A 19,514-nucleotide genomic window follows, 5' to 3' on the forward strand; every position below is an offset into this window, starting at 1 on the left:
TGTTGTGCTGTGCTCCTCCATCATTGAGGATGGGGACATTTGTGGAGCTTCCTCATTCAGTGAGCTCTTTAGTTGTCCACCACCAGTCACAACTGGATGTGACAGGACTGCAGAGCTTAGATCTGATCCGTTGATTGTGGAATCACTTAGCTCTATCCATCGCTTGTTGCTTATGCTGATTGGCACGCAAGTATTCCTGTATTGTAGATTCGCCAGGACTCAGCAAGTTCTGTCAGTAGTGATGCTGCCAGGCCACTCTTGGCGGTGGACATTGAAGCCCCCCATCCAGAGTACATTCTGTGCCCTTGCCACCCTCGGTGCTTCCTCCAAGTAATGTTCAACATGGGGAGCACTGATTCATCACCTGAGGGAGGGCAGTATGTGATAATTAGCAGGAGATTTCCTTGCCCATGTTTGACCTGATGCCATGAGACTTCATGAGATCCGGGGATGATGTGAGGACTCCCAGGGCAACTCCCTCCTGACTGTATACCACCGTGCTGCCACCTCTGCTGGGTCTGTCCTGCCATTGGAATAGGACACACCCAAGGATGGTGATGATGGTGTCTGGGTCATTGTAAGTGAGTATAACTATGCCAGGCTGTAGCTTGGCTTGTTTGTGAGGCAGCTCTCCCACATTTGGCACAAGCCCCCAGATATTAGTAAGGAGGACTTTGCTGGATCGACAGGGCTGGGTTTGCCATTTCTGCTTCTGGTGCCTACATCAGTGCCGGGTGATCCATTTTTGGAATGGATTAATTCCTTTTTGACTTGGTAGCAGTTTGATACAACTTATGGCTTCCCAGGCCATTTCGTCGGGCATTTCAGACTCAACCACATTGCTGTGGGTCTGGTGTCACATGTAGGCCAGACTAGGTTGGAGGGCAGATTTCCTTCCCTAAAGCACATTAATGAGCCAGATGGGTTCTTACAACAATCAATATTAGTTTCATGGGACCATTGCTGAGACTAGCTCCATTATATTCATCCAGTACAGACTGTGGTATTAACATATATAGGTGACATTCACATCACACAGCTCCAATAATGCTGCCTTTTGATGATTTCCTTGAGCATATTGGTATTTTTATGGAACTAATACAAAATGTGTTTTTCATCTTGTGTAAAATAAACAATGTTAACTTTAAAAAAGAACGTGAAAGGACCTTTCTTTACATCGTTTCAGGTATATTTCCAGTGTATTACAATATGTGGGATGGTGCCTGCCGCTGGCAGGACTGGAAAATCCCGGGCTAAGTGTCTATTGATGACTTCACTATTTAAAAAAAAAAACACTCTCATTGATAAAATCCATTCACTGCATTTAAATGTCTTCATTTACTTAATGCCTTAAAAGCAAACATTTCATTCAAGTACTTAATCCTGTATAAAAACAAGGATTTGTATTCATAGCCCCACATTAAAGACTTTATAATCACTTGGAACTGTCTATCAAACTGCAAACTGACAGGCACCCCACTATGTTAATGATAGGTTGTGAAATCAGTCATGCAGCACAAATGATAAAGCACATCAACAGGCAGAGTGAAATAGCAAGCACTATTTCTTTTAAACTGTAAACATCTTTAAAAAAATTAAAGGGCTGAAGACTTAAATGTTTTGCCAACTTCCAATGAGGTTTAAATGCTGTGACAGCTTGACAAATTCAATAAGTTTATCCACTTTTTACTTTTCCTCTTTCCACTTTCTCATGCCTACTTTCGATAATCTCAAAGTGCATTCGATCTCTCTCAAAGGGGTCCCTGGACCTATCCAAAATGGTACCCTAATGTTCCCATTACCTCCAATAATTTTAGTACTATGCTTAAAAGTGAAAAGTCCACAAGTCATATTTCAGAAGCCTGGGTGACAGAAGTCACATCTGACTGAAGCAAGTTGCACTTTTATATGTGCAGCTGCCTCCGTGAACTAAGGATGTGCAAACAGCAATCGGTACCCAAACCCCCATGCCCTGTGAAAATGGTAGGTGCTGGGTTTGGTGGGCAGGACTTCTGAAATCAGGGCTCCGGTGCCATTTTGGCTCAGCCAGAGACCCTCTCGATACCCCTGAAAATTCAGCCTATAGATGGTAGATAATATTGTTGCCCATGATTCCAGATGCCCCTTAAACTTGCCACGTCATTATCATCTCACAACATTTGTTGATCTGACGGGGGAAAGAAAAAAAAAACCTAATGAATGGTGCACACAGCAAGATGGCTGGGCTTCAGCAAAATTTGTGCCGATACTGTTTACAACTCTGGGCAACATTAGGGCAGAGGAGATTCTGACAGATATTGTTCCACCTTCAGCCAAGTAAATGAGTCACCAGACAGCTAAAGGGCTGCTATTCGGTGTATATACCCAACTGGCACAATTGATTAATAACACGGTTGCATGCCTAGTGGCTAAGGACTGTCTTGATCTTTGGCATTCTTTAAAGAAACCCGCTTAAATTCAAAAGAAGCCAAATTACAACCTAGGAGATTTAGCCTTTTGTTCCTTTGCTGGTTGCTATGTTAAGATAGTGGGAGGGACCCATAAAACAAGTACACGCATTCATCACATTTCCACTTCTCTTCAGCTCTGAAGAAGGGTCATACGGACTCGAAACGTTAACTCTGTTTCTCGTTCACAGATGCTGCTCGACCTGCTGAGTTTTTCTAGCATTTTCTGTTTTTGTTTCAGATTTCCAGCATCCACAGTATTTTGATTTTATCTACATGCATTATATGTATAAAAAATTGTTTTAAGATGCAGAAATAGGCTATCTTGGGCCTTTGTTGTTTTCAAGCCAGTTTAAAGTATTGTACAAGTCAAGCACTGTTTTACCTATTATAAGCAGCATTTTTTTTAATGTAATCAGGATTTTTGTAAATAAATATGACCTGGTTTTGCCCTGAATGTAACAGTCCAGACATATGATGATTTCCACCTTTCAGGATGTACATGAGAAGTAGTGGGCAAACCACACAATCTATAGTGTGGAAGACCAGAATTGAAGGGTAATTCTTCATCCAGTGGCACACTACTCAAATCATGGAAGTCAATTTGTGCACAGCAAGCTCCCGGAAACAACAGTGTGATAATGGCCAAACAGTCTGTTTATTTGATGATGACTGACAGATAAGTATTGGTCAGGACACTGGAGATAACTCCCTGCTCTTCTTCAAAAAAGTTCTGTGGTATCCATTATGCCACCTGAGAGGGCAGACAGGACCTCAGTTTAAAGCCGCATAAGGATCAGCTTTGACTTTGATCAGCTAAAATCCTGGAGTGGGACTCAAGCCACAGCCCTTCTGACTCAGGGCTGAGAGTACTACCAACTGAGCCACAGCAGGCATAGAAGATGTCACAGTGTTTAGGAAATGCCTGTTTGAGTGAGTGATAGTGAAACCCATTTCACATTTGCACAGAGGAGCTAGAGTTCCTCAGCTTCTCCCTCTGGTCAAAAGTTCTCCTGCCCTTGGTATTGTTTTAATCACATTGTAATGTGCAGTTCTCCAAGTGGTTTTGTTAAATGATACATCAACATAGGAGATCTTAGTATCAGGAAGTGGCCATTTGGCCCAGCAAGCGGTTACAAGATGTTCAGCACAAGGAATGATGAGGATTTTCACTACAGTTAACAAAAGTCAAATTAAAAACAGAAAATCTTGAAATCTGGCTGAGAGTTGACGTGATGGAAAAATAACGATTGACCATTTTTCATTTGCTTTCTATTTACTGAATTTTAAGCAATGTTACTCCAATATCAGCTAATTGTGGTTAGCTGCTAGTCATACTATTTAGCAGCAATGAGTTTCCCCTGTTTGGCTTGGTTCATTGGTGGCTTAGTGCTATTCCATTCCCTGGTTGCTCATTAAGGCATGTTCAATTTTCAGTAGAGGAACAATCACACCCAAGTGACTTATTTCAGGAGCAATATCAAAGGCAGTTGCTTGAAGGGCACATTAATCAAAATGCTTCCACTACATTTTAAAAATCTAATTGTAAAGTGACTGCTTCACTAATTATATATCCCTTCTTCGAGGAACCTAGGAATAAGCGGCAGCTATATATCCCCTTGAGCCTGTTCTGCCATTCAACAAGATCATGGCTGATCCATGAGCTAACTCCACTTATACCCGCCTTTGCCTCATATGCCTCAATACCTTCAGTTAACAAGAAAATCTATCAATCTATTAGATTTACAGTTAACCTAGCATCAATTTCCATTTGTGGAAGAGAGTTCCAAACTTTTTTAAAATTATTTGTTTATGGGATGTGCATAACCCTGTTATTGCCTATCCCTTATTTAGACGGCATTTGAGAGTCAACCACCATGTCTGCTGTCACATGTCATGTAAACATGTAAGATTTCTTTCCTTAAAGGACATTAATGATGGGTTTTTACAACAATTGAAAATGGTTTCATGGCCATCTTTTAATTCCAGATTTTTATTGAATTCAAATTCCACCATCTGCCGTGGCAGGATTCAATGAGTCCGGGTCCCCAGAGCATTACCCTGGGTCTCTGGATTACTAGCCTAGTGACAATACAATTATGCTATTGCCTCACCCATTCCTTCTACTAGATCTTGTGTGTTGAAGTGTTTCCTTTCATAACTTTAATCCTGAATGGCCTGGCTCTAATTTTTAGGCTATACTTCCTAGTCCTAGACTAACTAACCAGTGGAAATAGGGTAGATAGAGAGAAACTATCAGTTCCCCTTAATATCTGTAAAACTTTGATCAAATCTCCCCTTAATCATCTAAGATCCAGGGAATATAACCCTATTTTGTCTATTTGCTTCTTGTTATTTAACCCTTGGAGTCCAGGTATCATTCTGGTAAATCTACACTGTACTTCCTCCAAGATCAGCATATCTTATATGCTCACAGTAGCCTGGGTGTGGTCTGATCAGGGCTTTCTACACCTGAAGCATGACTTCTACCCCCTTGTATTCTAGTCCTTTTGATATTAAGTCAAGCATCCCATCAACCTTTTTGATTTTCTGCATTTATTCATGCAAAATGCACATGGAAGCCAATTTCTTTTTGGCACTTCCACTACTTCTAGCAGTTCACCATTTAGAAAACATTCTTTTCTATCCCTTTTAGGTCCAAGGTGGATAACCTCAGAGTTGCCCCTACTGAAATCCATTTGTCACAATTTTATCCCATTGAATTCATCTATCAATATCTCTTTATAACTTTATGCTTCCATCTGCACTGCCTGCAACGCCACCTATCTTTGTGTCATCAGCAAACATGGATCTGTGGCTTTCTATCCCATCATCTAAGTCTTTAATAAATACAGTGAATAGCTGAAGGTAAAAACAGATCTTTGCAGAATACCATTAGTTATACCCTACCAATTAGAATACCTGTCCATTATCCCTATGCTCTGTCTCCTAGCACTCACCTAATTTTCTTAACAGATCAATAACTCGTCTTCAATTCCATGAGCTTCAACTTTAGCTAACAAAATGTTATGAGGGACTTTATCAAATCCCCTCTGAAGTCCATATAAATACCATGTATTGACAATCTCACCTCCACTCCTTTAACTACCTCTTCAAAAAATTTTATCTAGTTCGTAAAGCATGGCCTTACCTTTATAAATCTATGCTGGCTGTCTCTGATCAGTTAAAAAAATTTCACGATGAATTGATTGGGATAACATTGTGACAAATGGATTTCAACTTTATTTACAAGACAGCAGCAGCAGCTACATATGTGCATCTAACTCTATAACTAAAAAAGACCTTCTTAGAGGTTGCCTGTGCTGCAAACTGATTGGTTTACACAGTTCATGTGATCTTACAGCCCAGGATTATTCTTAAAGTTACAGTCCTAAGTTTATCAAAACTATAATTACTACATTCCTCCCCCTTTAACTTTTCTGTACATTTTGTATTTACAAGGATATTTATCTCATGACATTACAATATTTACACAGGTCATGAAATCATAAGTTCAGTCTTTCAGGTGGTTTCCTGATCTGCATGGAACATCATAGCTCAGTGACCCCATCCTTAATTATAAACTCCAGTAATTTCCTGACAACAGATGTTAGGTTAACAGTCTATAATTCCCTGCGGCAGAATTTTACAGTTCCCTGCTGGCAGGTTTGCAGGTGGGGTGGGGGGGGCCTCATAAAATTCCCTTGATGACCTTCTCACTGTCCTCCCGCCTGCACCAACTTGTCTGCAATTTTACAGTGGGACGGACAAGGCCTAGACTCGCTCTTGCCCCAATTGAGGCACTTAAGTGGCAATTAATGACCACTCAAGGGCCATTTCCCACCTGGCCTCAATTTTGAGGCTAGCAGGAGGAATTCAGGAGCAGGGGAGAAGCCTGGAAAGTCACCCTTTCAGTCCTCAGGTAGGTAGGGGGGATGGGTGGGCACCTCCTTCAATGGCCTCTGTTATAGAGTTGATTTTCCAAGCAACTTTCCTTGGTGGAAACATTGAACTTTATTTACAAGACAGCAGCAGCAGCTGCATGTGTGCATCTAACTCTATACCTAAAGAAGAACTCCTTCCTAGAGATTGTCCATGCCGCAAGTTCTGTCGAAGGGTCATGAGGACTCGAAACGTCAACTCTTTTCTTCTCCGCCGATGCTGCCAGACCTGCTGAGTTTTTCCAGGTAATTCTGTTTTTGTTCTGCAAACTGATTGGTTTACACAGATCATGTGATCTTACAACACAGGATTATTCTTAAAGTTACAGTCCTACGTTTATTCAAACTATAATTACTACATTCCTCCCCCTTTAACTTTTCTGCACATTTTGTATTTATAAGGATATTTATCTCATGATATCTCATGACACAGGTCATGAAATCATAATTTCAGTCTTTCAGGTGGTTTCACGATCCATGTGGAACATCGTAGCTCCACGACCTCTGGTACTTTGGCAGAAACCACACTCTTTGGAACCACAATACCATTAAGTGCCTCATTAGGCACATGCAGCTCAATGTCGTTCACCCCAACAGAGGCATTGGGCATGTGTACCCTTGACTGAACAACTGCAACTGGAACCACAGGTTCAACAGTGGTTACAGGTGGAATATTATTTTGTTGGGGTATCTCCCTTCTTATTAAATGATCCATGTGCTTCCGGGTGATCCAGCCCTCCACTTCTACATGGTACAGCAATGGTCCGGTCACAGAGCTTACTTTACCAGGTAAGCACTTCGGCCCTCCATCGAGATTCCTTACATATACTGCTTCTCCAACAATAAATTCTCGTTCATGATTATACAAATTATGAGTCGCTTTTTGGTTGCCTTGACTTTTCTCCATTTTCCCCTCCAAATTGGGAAGTATCAGGCCTAGTCTTGTCCGAAGATGGCGCCTCATCAGTATCCCTGCAGGTGTTGCACCTGTAGTAGTGTTGGGGGGTGTTGTTCTGTAGTGAAATAGGAAATGAGCAAGTTGTTTCCAACAATTCACCTGTTAAATTTTTCATTCCTGCCTTAAAAGTTTTCTACTGCTCTTTTCACCAGTCCGTTAGATGACGGATGGTATGGTGCAGTCTTCATGTGATTGATATCATTTAGGCTAACAAATCTTTGAAATTCAGCACTAGTAAGTGCAGTACCATTATCTGAAATGATTACTTCTGGCAATCCATGGGTAGAAAAGCTTTGGCATAGTTTTTCTATAGTAATGCCTGATGTTGGTGATTTAACCTCATGTATGTCTAACCACTTGGAATGAGCATCTATAATCAGTAGAAACATGGTTCAAAGAAAAGGACCGACGTAATCTATGTGTAATCGAAACCCAGGGCCTACCAGGCCACTGTCACCGACAACTTCTGTAGCTGTTGGCATGGTATCGTTTTTAACCGCCTCCTCAACATCGCCATGCGTTCCCAGCCACCAAAGGTAACTTTGTGCAATCATCTTCATTCTTGAGATTCCCGGGTGGGCACTGTGTAGCTCTACTAAGAGCAGTTCCCTTCCTTGTGAAGGAACTATTACTCGCACACCCCATAATAGGATAGTATCTTGACTGCTCATTTTGGGTCTTTGGTTGAAAAATGGCTTCAATTCATCAAGGGTTGGTTCCTGGGACCATACATTGAACACTTGGTCCCTCACTCGAGACAGGTCTGGATTATGATTTGTCCAGTTTACTATCTGCCTGGCACAGGCTGGTGAGGAATCCAGAAAATTCATTGCTAATACAATCTTTTGGGGAATTGGGACATGTTCATTGTTCTCTTGCAAAAGAAGGTGACTTAGGGCATTGGCTACACAAATCCCTGGTCTATGCACAGAAGTGTATTCATATGCTGCTTAAATTAGGGCCCATCTTTGAATTCACGTAGAAGCCATGGAAGGGATAGCTTTTTCCTCGCTTATCAGACCCAGGAGTGGTTTGTGGTTTAATACTATCGTGAAGTGCCACCCATGTGCCGAAAATAATCGACAGTCCTTCCTTTTCAATTTGGGAATATCCCTTTTCGGTTGAAGTAAGTGTCCTGGATACCTAGCCTATTGACCTCTCTGTACCATCGTCCATCCTGTGAGACAGTACTGCTCCCACTCCACAGGGGAACACATCACAGTTTAGCACAATTCCTTAGTCGAGTCACAGTGTACCAACGAATTTGAAGAGCGCAAGAGCTGTTTGACTTTCAGGGCTTCTTCTCAGGGTGACTCCCAATCCCAACGCTGGTTTTTCTTTAGCAGTGAATGTAGAGGGGCTAGAACCATTGATAAATTTGGTAGAAACCAGCCATTATAACTTATCTTCCATTAAAATGATTTAAGTTCAGAGACATTCTTAGGTGCAGGTGCCTCTCTGATTGCTTTAACTTTCTCTTCAACAGGCTATAGCCTTTGGGCATCTACCTGATGGACTAAATAAATGACTTCATTTGCCTGAAAAATTCATTTTTCCTTCGTTAGGTGCACTCCTGCTTCTAAAAATCATTTCAGGATTTCCTCTAGACGAGCCAAGTGTTCCGTTTCCATGAATCTAGTTATTAGTACATCGTCCAGGTAGACCACAACTTGAGGTAATCCTTGTAGCAAACTCTCCATCGTCCTCTGGAAAATGGCACAGGCTGAAGAAACACCAAAGGGCAGACGTGTGTATTGATATAACCCTTTGTGTGAGTTTATGGTCACAAATTCTCTGGAGGCATCATCTAGTTCCAGTTACTGATTTGCGCAACACATATTTAGCTTTGTATACTTTGTTCCTCTTGCTAGTTTGGCATAGAGGTCTTCAATCTTGGGAATAGGGTACCTGTCTAGTTTGGCTACTTTATTGACCATTAGCTTATATTCCCCACAGATCCGGATGGTCTGATCCAGTTTTTGGGCAGGGACTTGAGGTGCTGCCCACTCTGAGAACTGAACCGCTTTTATGACACCCAGCCTCTCTAGACAGTTCAACTCAGCATCAACCTTCTCTTTCAGAGTATATGGCACCAGTCTTGCCTTCAAGAAACGAGGAGTTGCTTCTGAGTCCATGTAAATATTGGCCTGTAGGCCTTTGATTCTCCCCAGTTCATCCTGGAAGATGATGTCATTTTTTTTAGCAGCTCTTACTCGCAACTGGATGATTTCAGATGATCTTAATTTAATCTTTTTACAACCAGCCATGACCTAGAAGGCTTCATCCTTTGCCTTCGAACACCATCACTGGTAGTTGTGCTGTTTGGTGTCTATAATAAACAGGTACTCTGGTAATACCCTTTACTTGGATTTCTTCGCCTGTGTACATTTTCAATTTGGCAGAAGTCTGTTCCAAATTTAATTGTTGAGCAACTTTATTTAAACATCTGAAAGTGTGTTCTCCTACTACAGTGGGAGAGGCACCAGTGTCTACTTCCATTTTTAAGGGTTTACCATTCACTTGCAATGTGACAGTAATTGGCTCTGTATTCCCTACTTTCATGTTGAATAATGAATAAATGTCAGAATTGGTTGTTTCTGGTTCTTCCACATGGAAGCCTGTTTTAATCTCGCTTTGCAATGTTTCAATATGTGATCTTTTTTGTGACAAAAATAGCACTCCACCTTTTTAAATCAGTGATCATTAGAAGTATGATTGTTTCCACCGATAACAATTCATTTTCGAATTTGCTGCTGAACTGTTTGCTCTAAATTTTCGGTTAGTGGGGGCAGTTTCTCGCTTTGTGGCGGAGTCCTGGCTTTTTGGCACCACTTTCAGCTGACCGTTCCCTCTCAACTAGGAAAATGGTGCCATTTTATGCATCTTGAATCGCTTATGAATCCCTTACGCGCTTTCCATCGCAAGCGCTATTTCTAACGCTTTCTTAAAATCAAGATCCACTTTAGCCAGCAATCTTTGCTGAATAACATCCTCCAGCACACCACATACCAAACGATCCCTGAGCATATCATCCAGGGTTTCACCAAAATCACAATATTCCATTAGTTGTTTTAATTTTGCCATATAGGTAGCAATGGTCTCCCCCCGGGCTCTAATCCATGATTTGAACCTGAACCTTTGCATTGTGACTGAGGACTTGGGTTGAAAATGTCCCTTAACGAGGTTTACCAATTCACTGAAGGTCCTCGAATCAGGGGTATTGAGGGCTGTCAAGCTTTGAATTAAACTGTTGGTCTTGTTCGCACAAATACTCAGGAGAATCGTTCTCCTCTTTTCCTCCGCCGTGATTTTGTTGGCTTGAAAATATAACCCAAGATGTTCTATATACTGAGACCAGTCATCTGTGGCTGACTCAAAGGGATCGATTCTGCCAAACTGTGGCATCTCAGATGATTATATCTTCCTTTCCTTTTAATTATCTAGATACTCACAATCGCTGGGCGAGGGACAGCGCCGGATCTTGTTTATCCTTGTCACCGGTTTGTTATAGAGTTGATTTTCCAGGCAACTTTTCTTGGCAGAAACATTGAACTTTATTTACAAGACAGCAGCAGCAGCAGCAGCTGCATGTGTGCATCTAACTCTATAACTAAAGAAGAACTCCCTTCTAGAGGTTACCCACACTATAAATTGATTGGTTTACACAGATCATATGATCCCCTACAACACAGGATTATGCTTGAAGTCACAGTCCTACGTTTATCAAAACTGTAATTACTACAGCCTCTTTTCACCATCGGGCACCCAACCCCCCCCCCCCTTCCTCCCCCCACCCCCAAACAAGGTCTGCCCCCCCACCCCCCCCACAGGTGCCCCCTCCCACCCCAGCCTCTCCACCAAGACCCTCTTCCCTTTCTCCCCACCTCCCAGGGCCTCATCTCCTCATCCTGCTGTGAGACCACACACACACAATATCCTGGACTCCAGGACTTAAGAAGCTTGGGACTGTTTGCAGTTCCAGCCCTGGCCACTGCTGCCACTGGCACTGCTGAGACTACAAAGTTGCCCGTCAATCGGATTGGCTGGCAGCTCTTGGAGGCAGGACTTCCTACTCACTGAGGGGCAGAAATCCCTTCCCCAATCAATTAATGCTCCAAATGCTGGGTCGAAGCCAGTATTGGCAGGGCTGCATTCCCTGGCTACTCTTCCAGAGGCAGGGCTGCCACTTGAAAAATCTTGCCTCTGGTTTCTCTCCCTCACCTTCTAGTTCAAACATTAGCAGGGTTCATTAGAATCCAACTTTGTTACCTTCAAGTGTCTTCCAAAATATTTACTATGAAAGTATTTTTTTTAAAGAGTGAATCAAATCAATCTGTGCAGTGTATTGGAGCAATAGTAAAGATATAGCATAGAGATACCAGTCTAAGAGCAGGGATCAGAGAGGAGATAGTTTTGATAATGGACTGAAAACCTAGGGGGTAATTTTCAGCTTCACAGTTTGGACACTAAGCTGTCAGAGCAGATTGTCCGCCTGTTGTAGAACCCGCCTGATCCGCACCAAGGGTTTATCGCCTTAGCGGTGAAGGTTAGAATTACCCTGAGGACTATATTCACTGGAGCAAAGAATGTTAATATGTTATCTAATGGAGGTATTCCAATGTGGGAGAGACTTTAAGAGATCAAATCACAAAAGATTATTTTCACTGGTCAGTGAATCACTAACAAGGGGGCAAAGACTGAAGATTAGTACAAAAAGCATAAAGACGGGGGTTGGATTATACTTCTGCAAAGGATTTATCATTATTATTTCTACAACTGCCTATTGATCAATCACTCAGCTGCAAACCCATTCTTCCAGCAAAGAGCTTTACCTCAAGGGAAGCACAGCTCACAGAGAGAGCTGAAAGATTGTAACCTCAGTTCTTTGATCCATACTTCCTGTGTGTGCAGCTTTCCAGTGGACATACCAGACTGCGGAATTAGTGCTTACAGAAGTGAAGAGGAAAAATATCAAATGTGCGGGGGAAAAAACAAAGAATTGGGATTCGATGAGAGTGTTTCAATGTAGAAGTCACAAAAGCATAGGCACAATGAATGAAGTGGCTCCCTTCTGTGCTAAGGTTTCTATAAATCTGCAACTTTATGAAACAAGTTATAGGTCAGTGGGAGAATAGAACATCATAACTAAGCATAGACAACTTGTTTGTAGGAGCAAACCTGCAGTTTAATCCTTCAGTCAGCCTACCTGTCCTCAATTTCACACAATTGCTTCTGCTTTCCATTAATGCTGATTATTCCTGATGCTTATCTTGGGCTACAGTTGATTTCATAAAGAATGCCAGCAACCATCTGATACCTTTTGAAGGTTGATAGAGTGCTTGTGGAAGGTGCTATTCATTCCTGGGAGAGTAAATATGATTATTGTTTCACAAGGTATCCTCTCATGCGCTATGTCAAAGGTTCAAATAACTGTAAGCATATGTAAAGCAGTTCTCTTCTGTGAATGATGGTGACGCTGGCTCAGAGCATTGATAATGCAGCGTACAAAGTGGAAAAAGTTGCTTCCTTGTCATTACAATGTGAGGTACTAAAGTTTGCATTTTCCTAGCCAGCCACAGGCACTTGAGTACAGTCAAGCAATCTGCTCTGTTCACTTATTTTCTTGTCCTCGCACTCATTCGTTTACACCTGCCCAGGCAGCTAGCGGCACATTGCTGATTAACTATTGTTTATCTCACAGGGTGGGGATGCCAGATGGTTTGAGAAAACAGTTCAGGCTGACAATCCTCATATCAGCATCTGGAGTTTATTCAGAATCCTGTTATTTAAAATATAACAACCCAGTTTTTATTTTGCTAAATGCTTCTATTTCAATTGATTCAAACTGTTGTTGCTTTTATTATTGGACACAACATTCTGTGCTTCCCTAGCCAGATTAGCAATGGAGAGTGAGTCCGAGTTACTGATCTGGGCTTCCTAAACACTTGAAGCATGCAACAGGCTAGGTTGCTGCTAGATAGTGCATGACCAGGAGCATGAACCAAGGCCAAGGGGGAATAATGCAAACAAGGCAACAAACCAGGGCAAGGAATAAGTTATCCCAACAAAGATTATCAATAAATAAAAGTTGGAGGTGAGGAGATTGAAAAATAATTGAAAAAAAAATGTTTTATTCTATTCTCTGGGATAAATCCTGGGCAGATGAAGTTGATGTTGATCCTGGGTAACGAGCAAACTGGCTACTGGGAATTAAGAAGTGAACCACCAGAAATCCATTTCTATATTTTTATGCTACTGTGTTCAACCTTTAGAGGATGTATACCCACAGTCCATCACTCTTTTGTGAATAGTTATTAAATTTGCCACTGAGAGTAACTTTAAGAACAGATCATTCAGATGTGTTCAATAAAAATAAGCAAATAGATTGACAGCAAAAGTATGACCACAGCAGACAAAAGTGATGCAGAAGGTAAGACAACATTCATCGGCTGAGAAGCAAAGGCCTGCGACCATAGTCTGGACACTTTTGAGGTAGATTTGGAGGAAAGAAAAAAGTGAAGAGTGGTGGGGGGAGATCAAACATCAGCAGTAGGTGTGGCTCTGGTTGTGCACTGCACCTCAATCCTCCAAATGCAAAATGATAGGACAAAGGTTTAGGTCCAAAGATATATTTATGAAAAGCACCATCAAATGGAAATGGAAGCTGTTACAAATGTGAGACTTTTCAAGATGGCTATGTTTTAAAAGTTTCCTTTAAGTTAATGTGAAACAGTACATTCTGGAAAGGGGGAATGATGCTCATACTAAACCTCTGCCTGGAGACAGTCCCATAAAATCTGGTTGTCAAGGGGAAAGAAACCGAAACAAAATGTATCAAAAATTAAGTGACAATTTTCACACCTTGACACAGAATAGGGACAGCTGCTTTTTAGAGAGAGAGAAGCAGGTGCTGCTGTGAAGAGCAAAAAGAAATGTGTTAGCAACCAAGCAAAATGCTAGTGAGAGCTGGTTCTTTGTTTGAAAAGAAGATTGAACAGATGGGACTTCAGGAGATTTGAGGAATAAGGAGTCACTGGGATGGGGCTTGCTAGTGGAAGTAGGTTCTGGAATACTCAGGCTGAATGGAATGATTTTTGAAGGACATTGGGAGATTTGACCTGGCAAGACAGAGGAGAGTTAGCCTGCTGGAAAGCTGGGAGTAACTGGAGAGTTATCTTGTAATGCTATATACCTGCCAGAAGTACAATGTACAGTGAAAGGAGTTTTACGACGTATCTCGATTAGTTAATGCAAGAATATCTTTTCATTATTTCGTGTATTTTCTGTCTTTTAAGTAACGTTTGTTGATTTTAGTTTGCTTGTTACAGTAAAAGCTGTAAAATGTGAAATCTTGTCCCTTGGTTTTTTCCTGTATGTTCCTGGGAAATTCCGTTTTTTTTAAAGTTATCGGTCCTTATAGGGTTTGTAACAAAGCTTAGAGGAAAAGTGAGTTTAAAGTCACCCTGGTCAGTTCCTGTGTACCTTCTACCATGTGAATGAGAGCTTTGTGACAGATTGCATCCCCATTAAGGGCATACAAGATGGTTTTCTAGAACAGTAGTACACGCGATAGTTTTCTAGAATAGCATGTTGATAAACCACCAGAGAGTGGGCTATTTTAGATCTAGTATTGTGCAATTAGAAAAGGCTAATTAATAGTCTCATTGTAAAGGAGCCTCTAGGGAAGATGAGCATAATATGACAGATTCTTACATTAGGTTTGAAAGTGATGTAGTTCAATCCGAACAAAGGAAACTACGAAGATATGAGGGGCAATTGGCTGCGGTAGATTGGGAAACCACATTAAAAGTTATGATGGTAGACAGGTAATGGCTAGCACTTAAAGAATTAATCCATGGTGTACAACAAATTTGCATTCCTTTGAGGCACCAAAACTCAAAGGGGAAGGTGATCCAACCATGGCTATAAAGAGAAGTTAAAGATTATATTAGATCAAAGACAGAGGCTTAAAGTTGCCAAAAAAAAGTAGTAGGCATGAGAATTGGGAGCATTTTAGAATTCAGCAAAGGAGGACCAAGAAACCAATAGAGAGAAAATGGAATATGAAAGTAAACTAGCGACAACCATAAAAATGGACTGTAAAAGCTTCTATAGGTAGGTAAAAAGGAAAAGATTGGCAAAGAAAAATGTGGGCCCATTACAGGCAGAGACAGGAGAATTTATAATGGAGAATAAGGAAATGGCAGAGAAACTAATCAACTAATTTAACTGTCTTCTCCGAGGTAGATACAAAAATACTTCCCAGGAGTACTAGAGAGCCAAGTGAGAGTGAGGAACTGAAAGAAATTAGTATTAGTGAGAAAATGTACGGAGAAATTAATGGGACTGAAAGTTGATCAATCCTCTTGACCTGATGATCTACATCCCAGAGTGTTGGAAGAGGTGGATGTTGAGATAATGGATGCATTGGTGAACATCTTTCAAAATTCAATAGATTGTGGAACAGTTCCTGCAGATTGGAAGGTAGCAAATGTAACCCCACTATTCAAGAAGTGAATAGTGAATAGTCAAGAAGGGAGAGAGAAACAGGGAATTACAGACCTGTTAGCCTGACATCAGTAGCTGGGAAATTGTTAAAATTTATTACAAATTATGTGATAACTGAATACATGGAAATAATGGTAGGACTGGGCAGACTCAACTTGGATTTATGAAAGGGAAATCACGTTAGGCAAACCTGTTAGAGATTCTTGAGGATGTAACTAGTGGAATAGATAAGGGGAAAACTAGTAGCTGAGGTGTATTTGGATTTTCAGAAGGGCCCACACAGGAGGTTAGCAAGCAAAATTAAAGCATATGGAATTGGTGTGCGGAATCAGAAAATAATTTGACACAAGTAAATAAAGAGAAGCTGCTTCCACTGCTAGGAGGATCCGTAACCAGGGGACACAGATTTAAGAAAAAAGTAAAGGAGCAGTGAGGAAAATTTTTTTTAATACAACAAATTATTACGATTTGAAATGCATTGCCTGAAAGAGTGGTGGAAGCAAATGCAATGGTAACTTTCAAAAAGGAATTGGATATATAATTGAAAAGGAAAAACGTGAAGGACGAAAGGGAAGAACAAGGAAGTGGGACTGATTGGATAGATCTTTCAAAGAGCCAGCTTTGGGATTATGGGTTGGATGGCTTAATTCTGTACTGTATGATTCCTTTCTATAGTACTTAAAGAGATAATATTCTGCCCTCAGCACTTTAACAGTATTATGCAAATGAAAACTAGTATATTTATCCTTCTCCCTCCTGTGCTATCATAAATGAATCTTGTCATCATTCTACATTCCATCCATTGAATTTCAGAATCTGGTGATGGTCTTAAGTGAGGTCCTTGTTTGGCTGATATCCGATGTTCCCAAGGACATCAGTGTACGAATGAAAAAGGAGAAAAGTCTGCTCGTTGATGTGTTCCTGAAGGAAGAGCAAAAGAAAGTTAATCTGATTGAAAGCTTTCTAGTACAGGACAGACGGAAGCAAAAACTCAAGAATGAAGCACAGAAGGCCCAGGCTTCCAGCTTCACTCAGGTGGCCAGAAGTCAGCGGAGCAGCTTCACGTCGGTTAGCTCGCGGCACACAGATGTCTGAGCTTATGAAGCTGCAGAGGACTAACCACATGTGCCCTTGATACTAGCAGGAACAAAACCAAAGCTCACTGCTTGATGTAAGCAACGATTAATAATGTTCTTACCCAGAAAGCAAAGAAAATATGAGCTATGCTGTGACCAAGCAGGACTTCAAAACCACAGAACAAAACAGATTGCAGTGAAATGCAACAGATTAACTTGCACTTATGTAAAGAGTGGGTAATTTTCTGGGTTAAAACCTGTTTGAAAAGTAAGGTGAAGGTCTCAATGTAAGCAGGGGTCATCCACTGAATGTGACTGAGAGATTAGAAAGGGACCTAATGGAAGCTTGATGTGATCAGAACTATTAAGTTTAGTTGAGCTCAGTCATGCAATGTCTGTAAATGTTTGCTACAAATGTAACATACTGTTGATTGTTAAACTAAGATGAAAAACTGCTGTTTGTGTTTTTAAAGAGGAGATTATAATATTTAATCTGCAGTCTGCTATGTTATCTTGTGCTTTGATACAGTGGCTGTAATTATAAGAGTGGGTGTATGTGTGATATGCCTGCTAGAACAAGTCGACGCTGGATAGAATAAACAGAAATTTTATTTCAAACTATTTTTTGGAGTTTTATTTTGTTAAGGTCAACATTGGAAGGCCTTCCAAAATCACCTTCCCAACTTGAAGCCTCCCCCACCTGGAGAACACCTGGGAAAATCTGCTCTGGCAGAAATTGTAGGCGGCATGTGTCCAGATTCCCGAAATGATCCTAATGGTCAAGGCTCTACGGTGGGAGTGCAGCTTCATATAATTACCTCTTGATATATGCCATGGGACAGCAGGTTGTAAATGCCTAAAATGCTCTTCTGAAATTATTTTCTCTGCTCTTTCAGATGAATGTGTTAAATGTTTGAATGTTACTGCCCCACAGCAAAACTTCAGGAGAGTTAATATAAATGTGTTGCAATACATTGTTATATCTTATGAATGATTCAGAAGAGGCTAATAATTAGGACTCCATAGAGTTTTGTTTAAGTATCCGTTTTCCCTGGGATAGGGCTTTGTGACAAACATTGCATTTTGGTTGCTCTTGCTCCCCATTTGCAATTTGTTTATCATAGTTTAGCTGTACAACTGGCATACAATTTTATCTATATTAATTAGTGCACCTAATAAATCAACTCTACTCATGAGCCCAAAATGAGTAATGTGAGACTTAAAGAGCCAGGCCAGAGATGTGCCTACCAGAACTTTCAGCTGCACAAACAGCTCTATGTCATGAACTTCTTTCTTTTCCTCCATACATAGATTTTGCTCGACTTCCTGTACGTACAGGTTGTACTGCAGAGCAGCCAAATCTGCAGCTATGGGGCCCATTGCTTCCCACCACATACCCTGGCAAATGGCCCTCAAAATAAATTCCTATTTAGTTATTTCTTGGCTCATAACTTCCAGTAGATGGCAATTGAGTCAGATTGCCATTCAGCTCGTAATAACTTACCTTGAACTCCAGCCTCTCCTTTCTCACCCGACCTTCAACTCAGGCCGGGCAAAATCTGTGTAACACAGTGGGTTCCAGAGGCCTATAGTCGTCGGCAGCTCAATCAAAGGTAAGTAAGCTGCACCCCCTTTTTTTATGGGGCTGAGTCTGGCCAAGTTGGGCCTGGGGAGGTGGGGTCGGGTCAGGCTGGGGTGGGGGTTGGGAGAGTGGCGCAGTCCTATGCGGGGTTGGGACTGTAGTTGGCAATAGGGGTGGCCTGTGGGGAGTCAGGGATTGGGGGGGAGCGGGTGTTGTGGGGGTCTGGTGAGTCCCATAGGGTGGGTCAGTAGAATAGTTATAGCTTGCTGCCACCGTATATATTGAGGATCTTAATGTAGACCCCAAAGGATCTGTCTCTATGCTATCCATACTAAGTAGGATATTGAGACTGACGAGGGTCCTGGTTGAACACAAGTATCTGAAGTTTATTACTAGCAGCAACTATAAACAGCTCTGCATAGATCTTGATCTGGTCTGTGTTCTAACAGTTACGTAGGCTGATTACTTGACTATATGCCTGACTCACAAGGTATACATAGAGCCTTTCTGATACAGGGTCATAGGTAATAGTGATCATGTGCAATAGAGAGTACAGGCAATAGTGAGCATCTAACATGGAGGCTGTACTTTTATACTCCAGCCTCACACATGGTGATGTCACAGTGATATCACTATGTAGCTTCTTAAAGGTACATGTCATTGTCTGCATTGGCATGCATACAATATCACAACAGAACTGATATCTTTTCACGTTTGATGCCAATAGTCTGCCATTTTATCCAGCATTTCATAACAATGTACCAAAGATTGAAACAACTCACATTAGTAAAACTTCATGCAAATACAAAACCAACACATTTGGCTGAAAAACAGTCAATAGGGGTGAAAACATGTCACTTGGTAACATCACAAACTCTGTGTTGGCTCACAGGAGATGAATGTGTGATGGAGGTTGGCTTATAGAGGACTATTGGGAAGGCTGGCAGCTGTAGCTAATGGGGGATTGGTCAAAGATTAATGCTGCAATATCTCCAAAGGTTT

General features: G+C 41.3%; 1 protein-coding gene across 5 annotated transcripts in view; it reads left to right on the plus strand.

Annotated features, from left to right (window-relative positions):
• ano2b (anoctamin 2b) overlaps nucleotides 1-17,493 on the plus strand; it is a 175,670-nt gene extending 158,177 nt beyond the window's left edge. For 3 of the 5 annotated variants that reach the window (XM_041202729.1, XM_041202730.1, XM_041202732.1), the window contains one exon: nucleotides 16,668-17,493. In XM_041202729.1, the coding sequence (XP_041058663.1) occupies nucleotides 16,668-16,949 (282 nt within the window). In that variant the 3' untranslated portion in view covers nucleotides 16,950-17,493. The remainder of the gene's footprint in view (nucleotides 1-16,667) is intronic. The other 2 variants (XM_041202733.1, XM_041202731.1) reach the window with 2 other exon arrangements.
• Nucleotides 17,494-19,514: the final 2,021 nt, after the last annotated feature.

This window comes from Carcharodon carcharias, chromosome 13, assembly GCF_017639515.1.
Source record: "Carcharodon carcharias isolate sCarCar2 chromosome 13, sCarCar2.pri, whole genome shotgun sequence".
Taxonomy (NCBI): Eukaryota; Metazoa; Chordata; class Chondrichthyes; order Lamniformes; family Lamnidae; genus Carcharodon; species Carcharodon carcharias.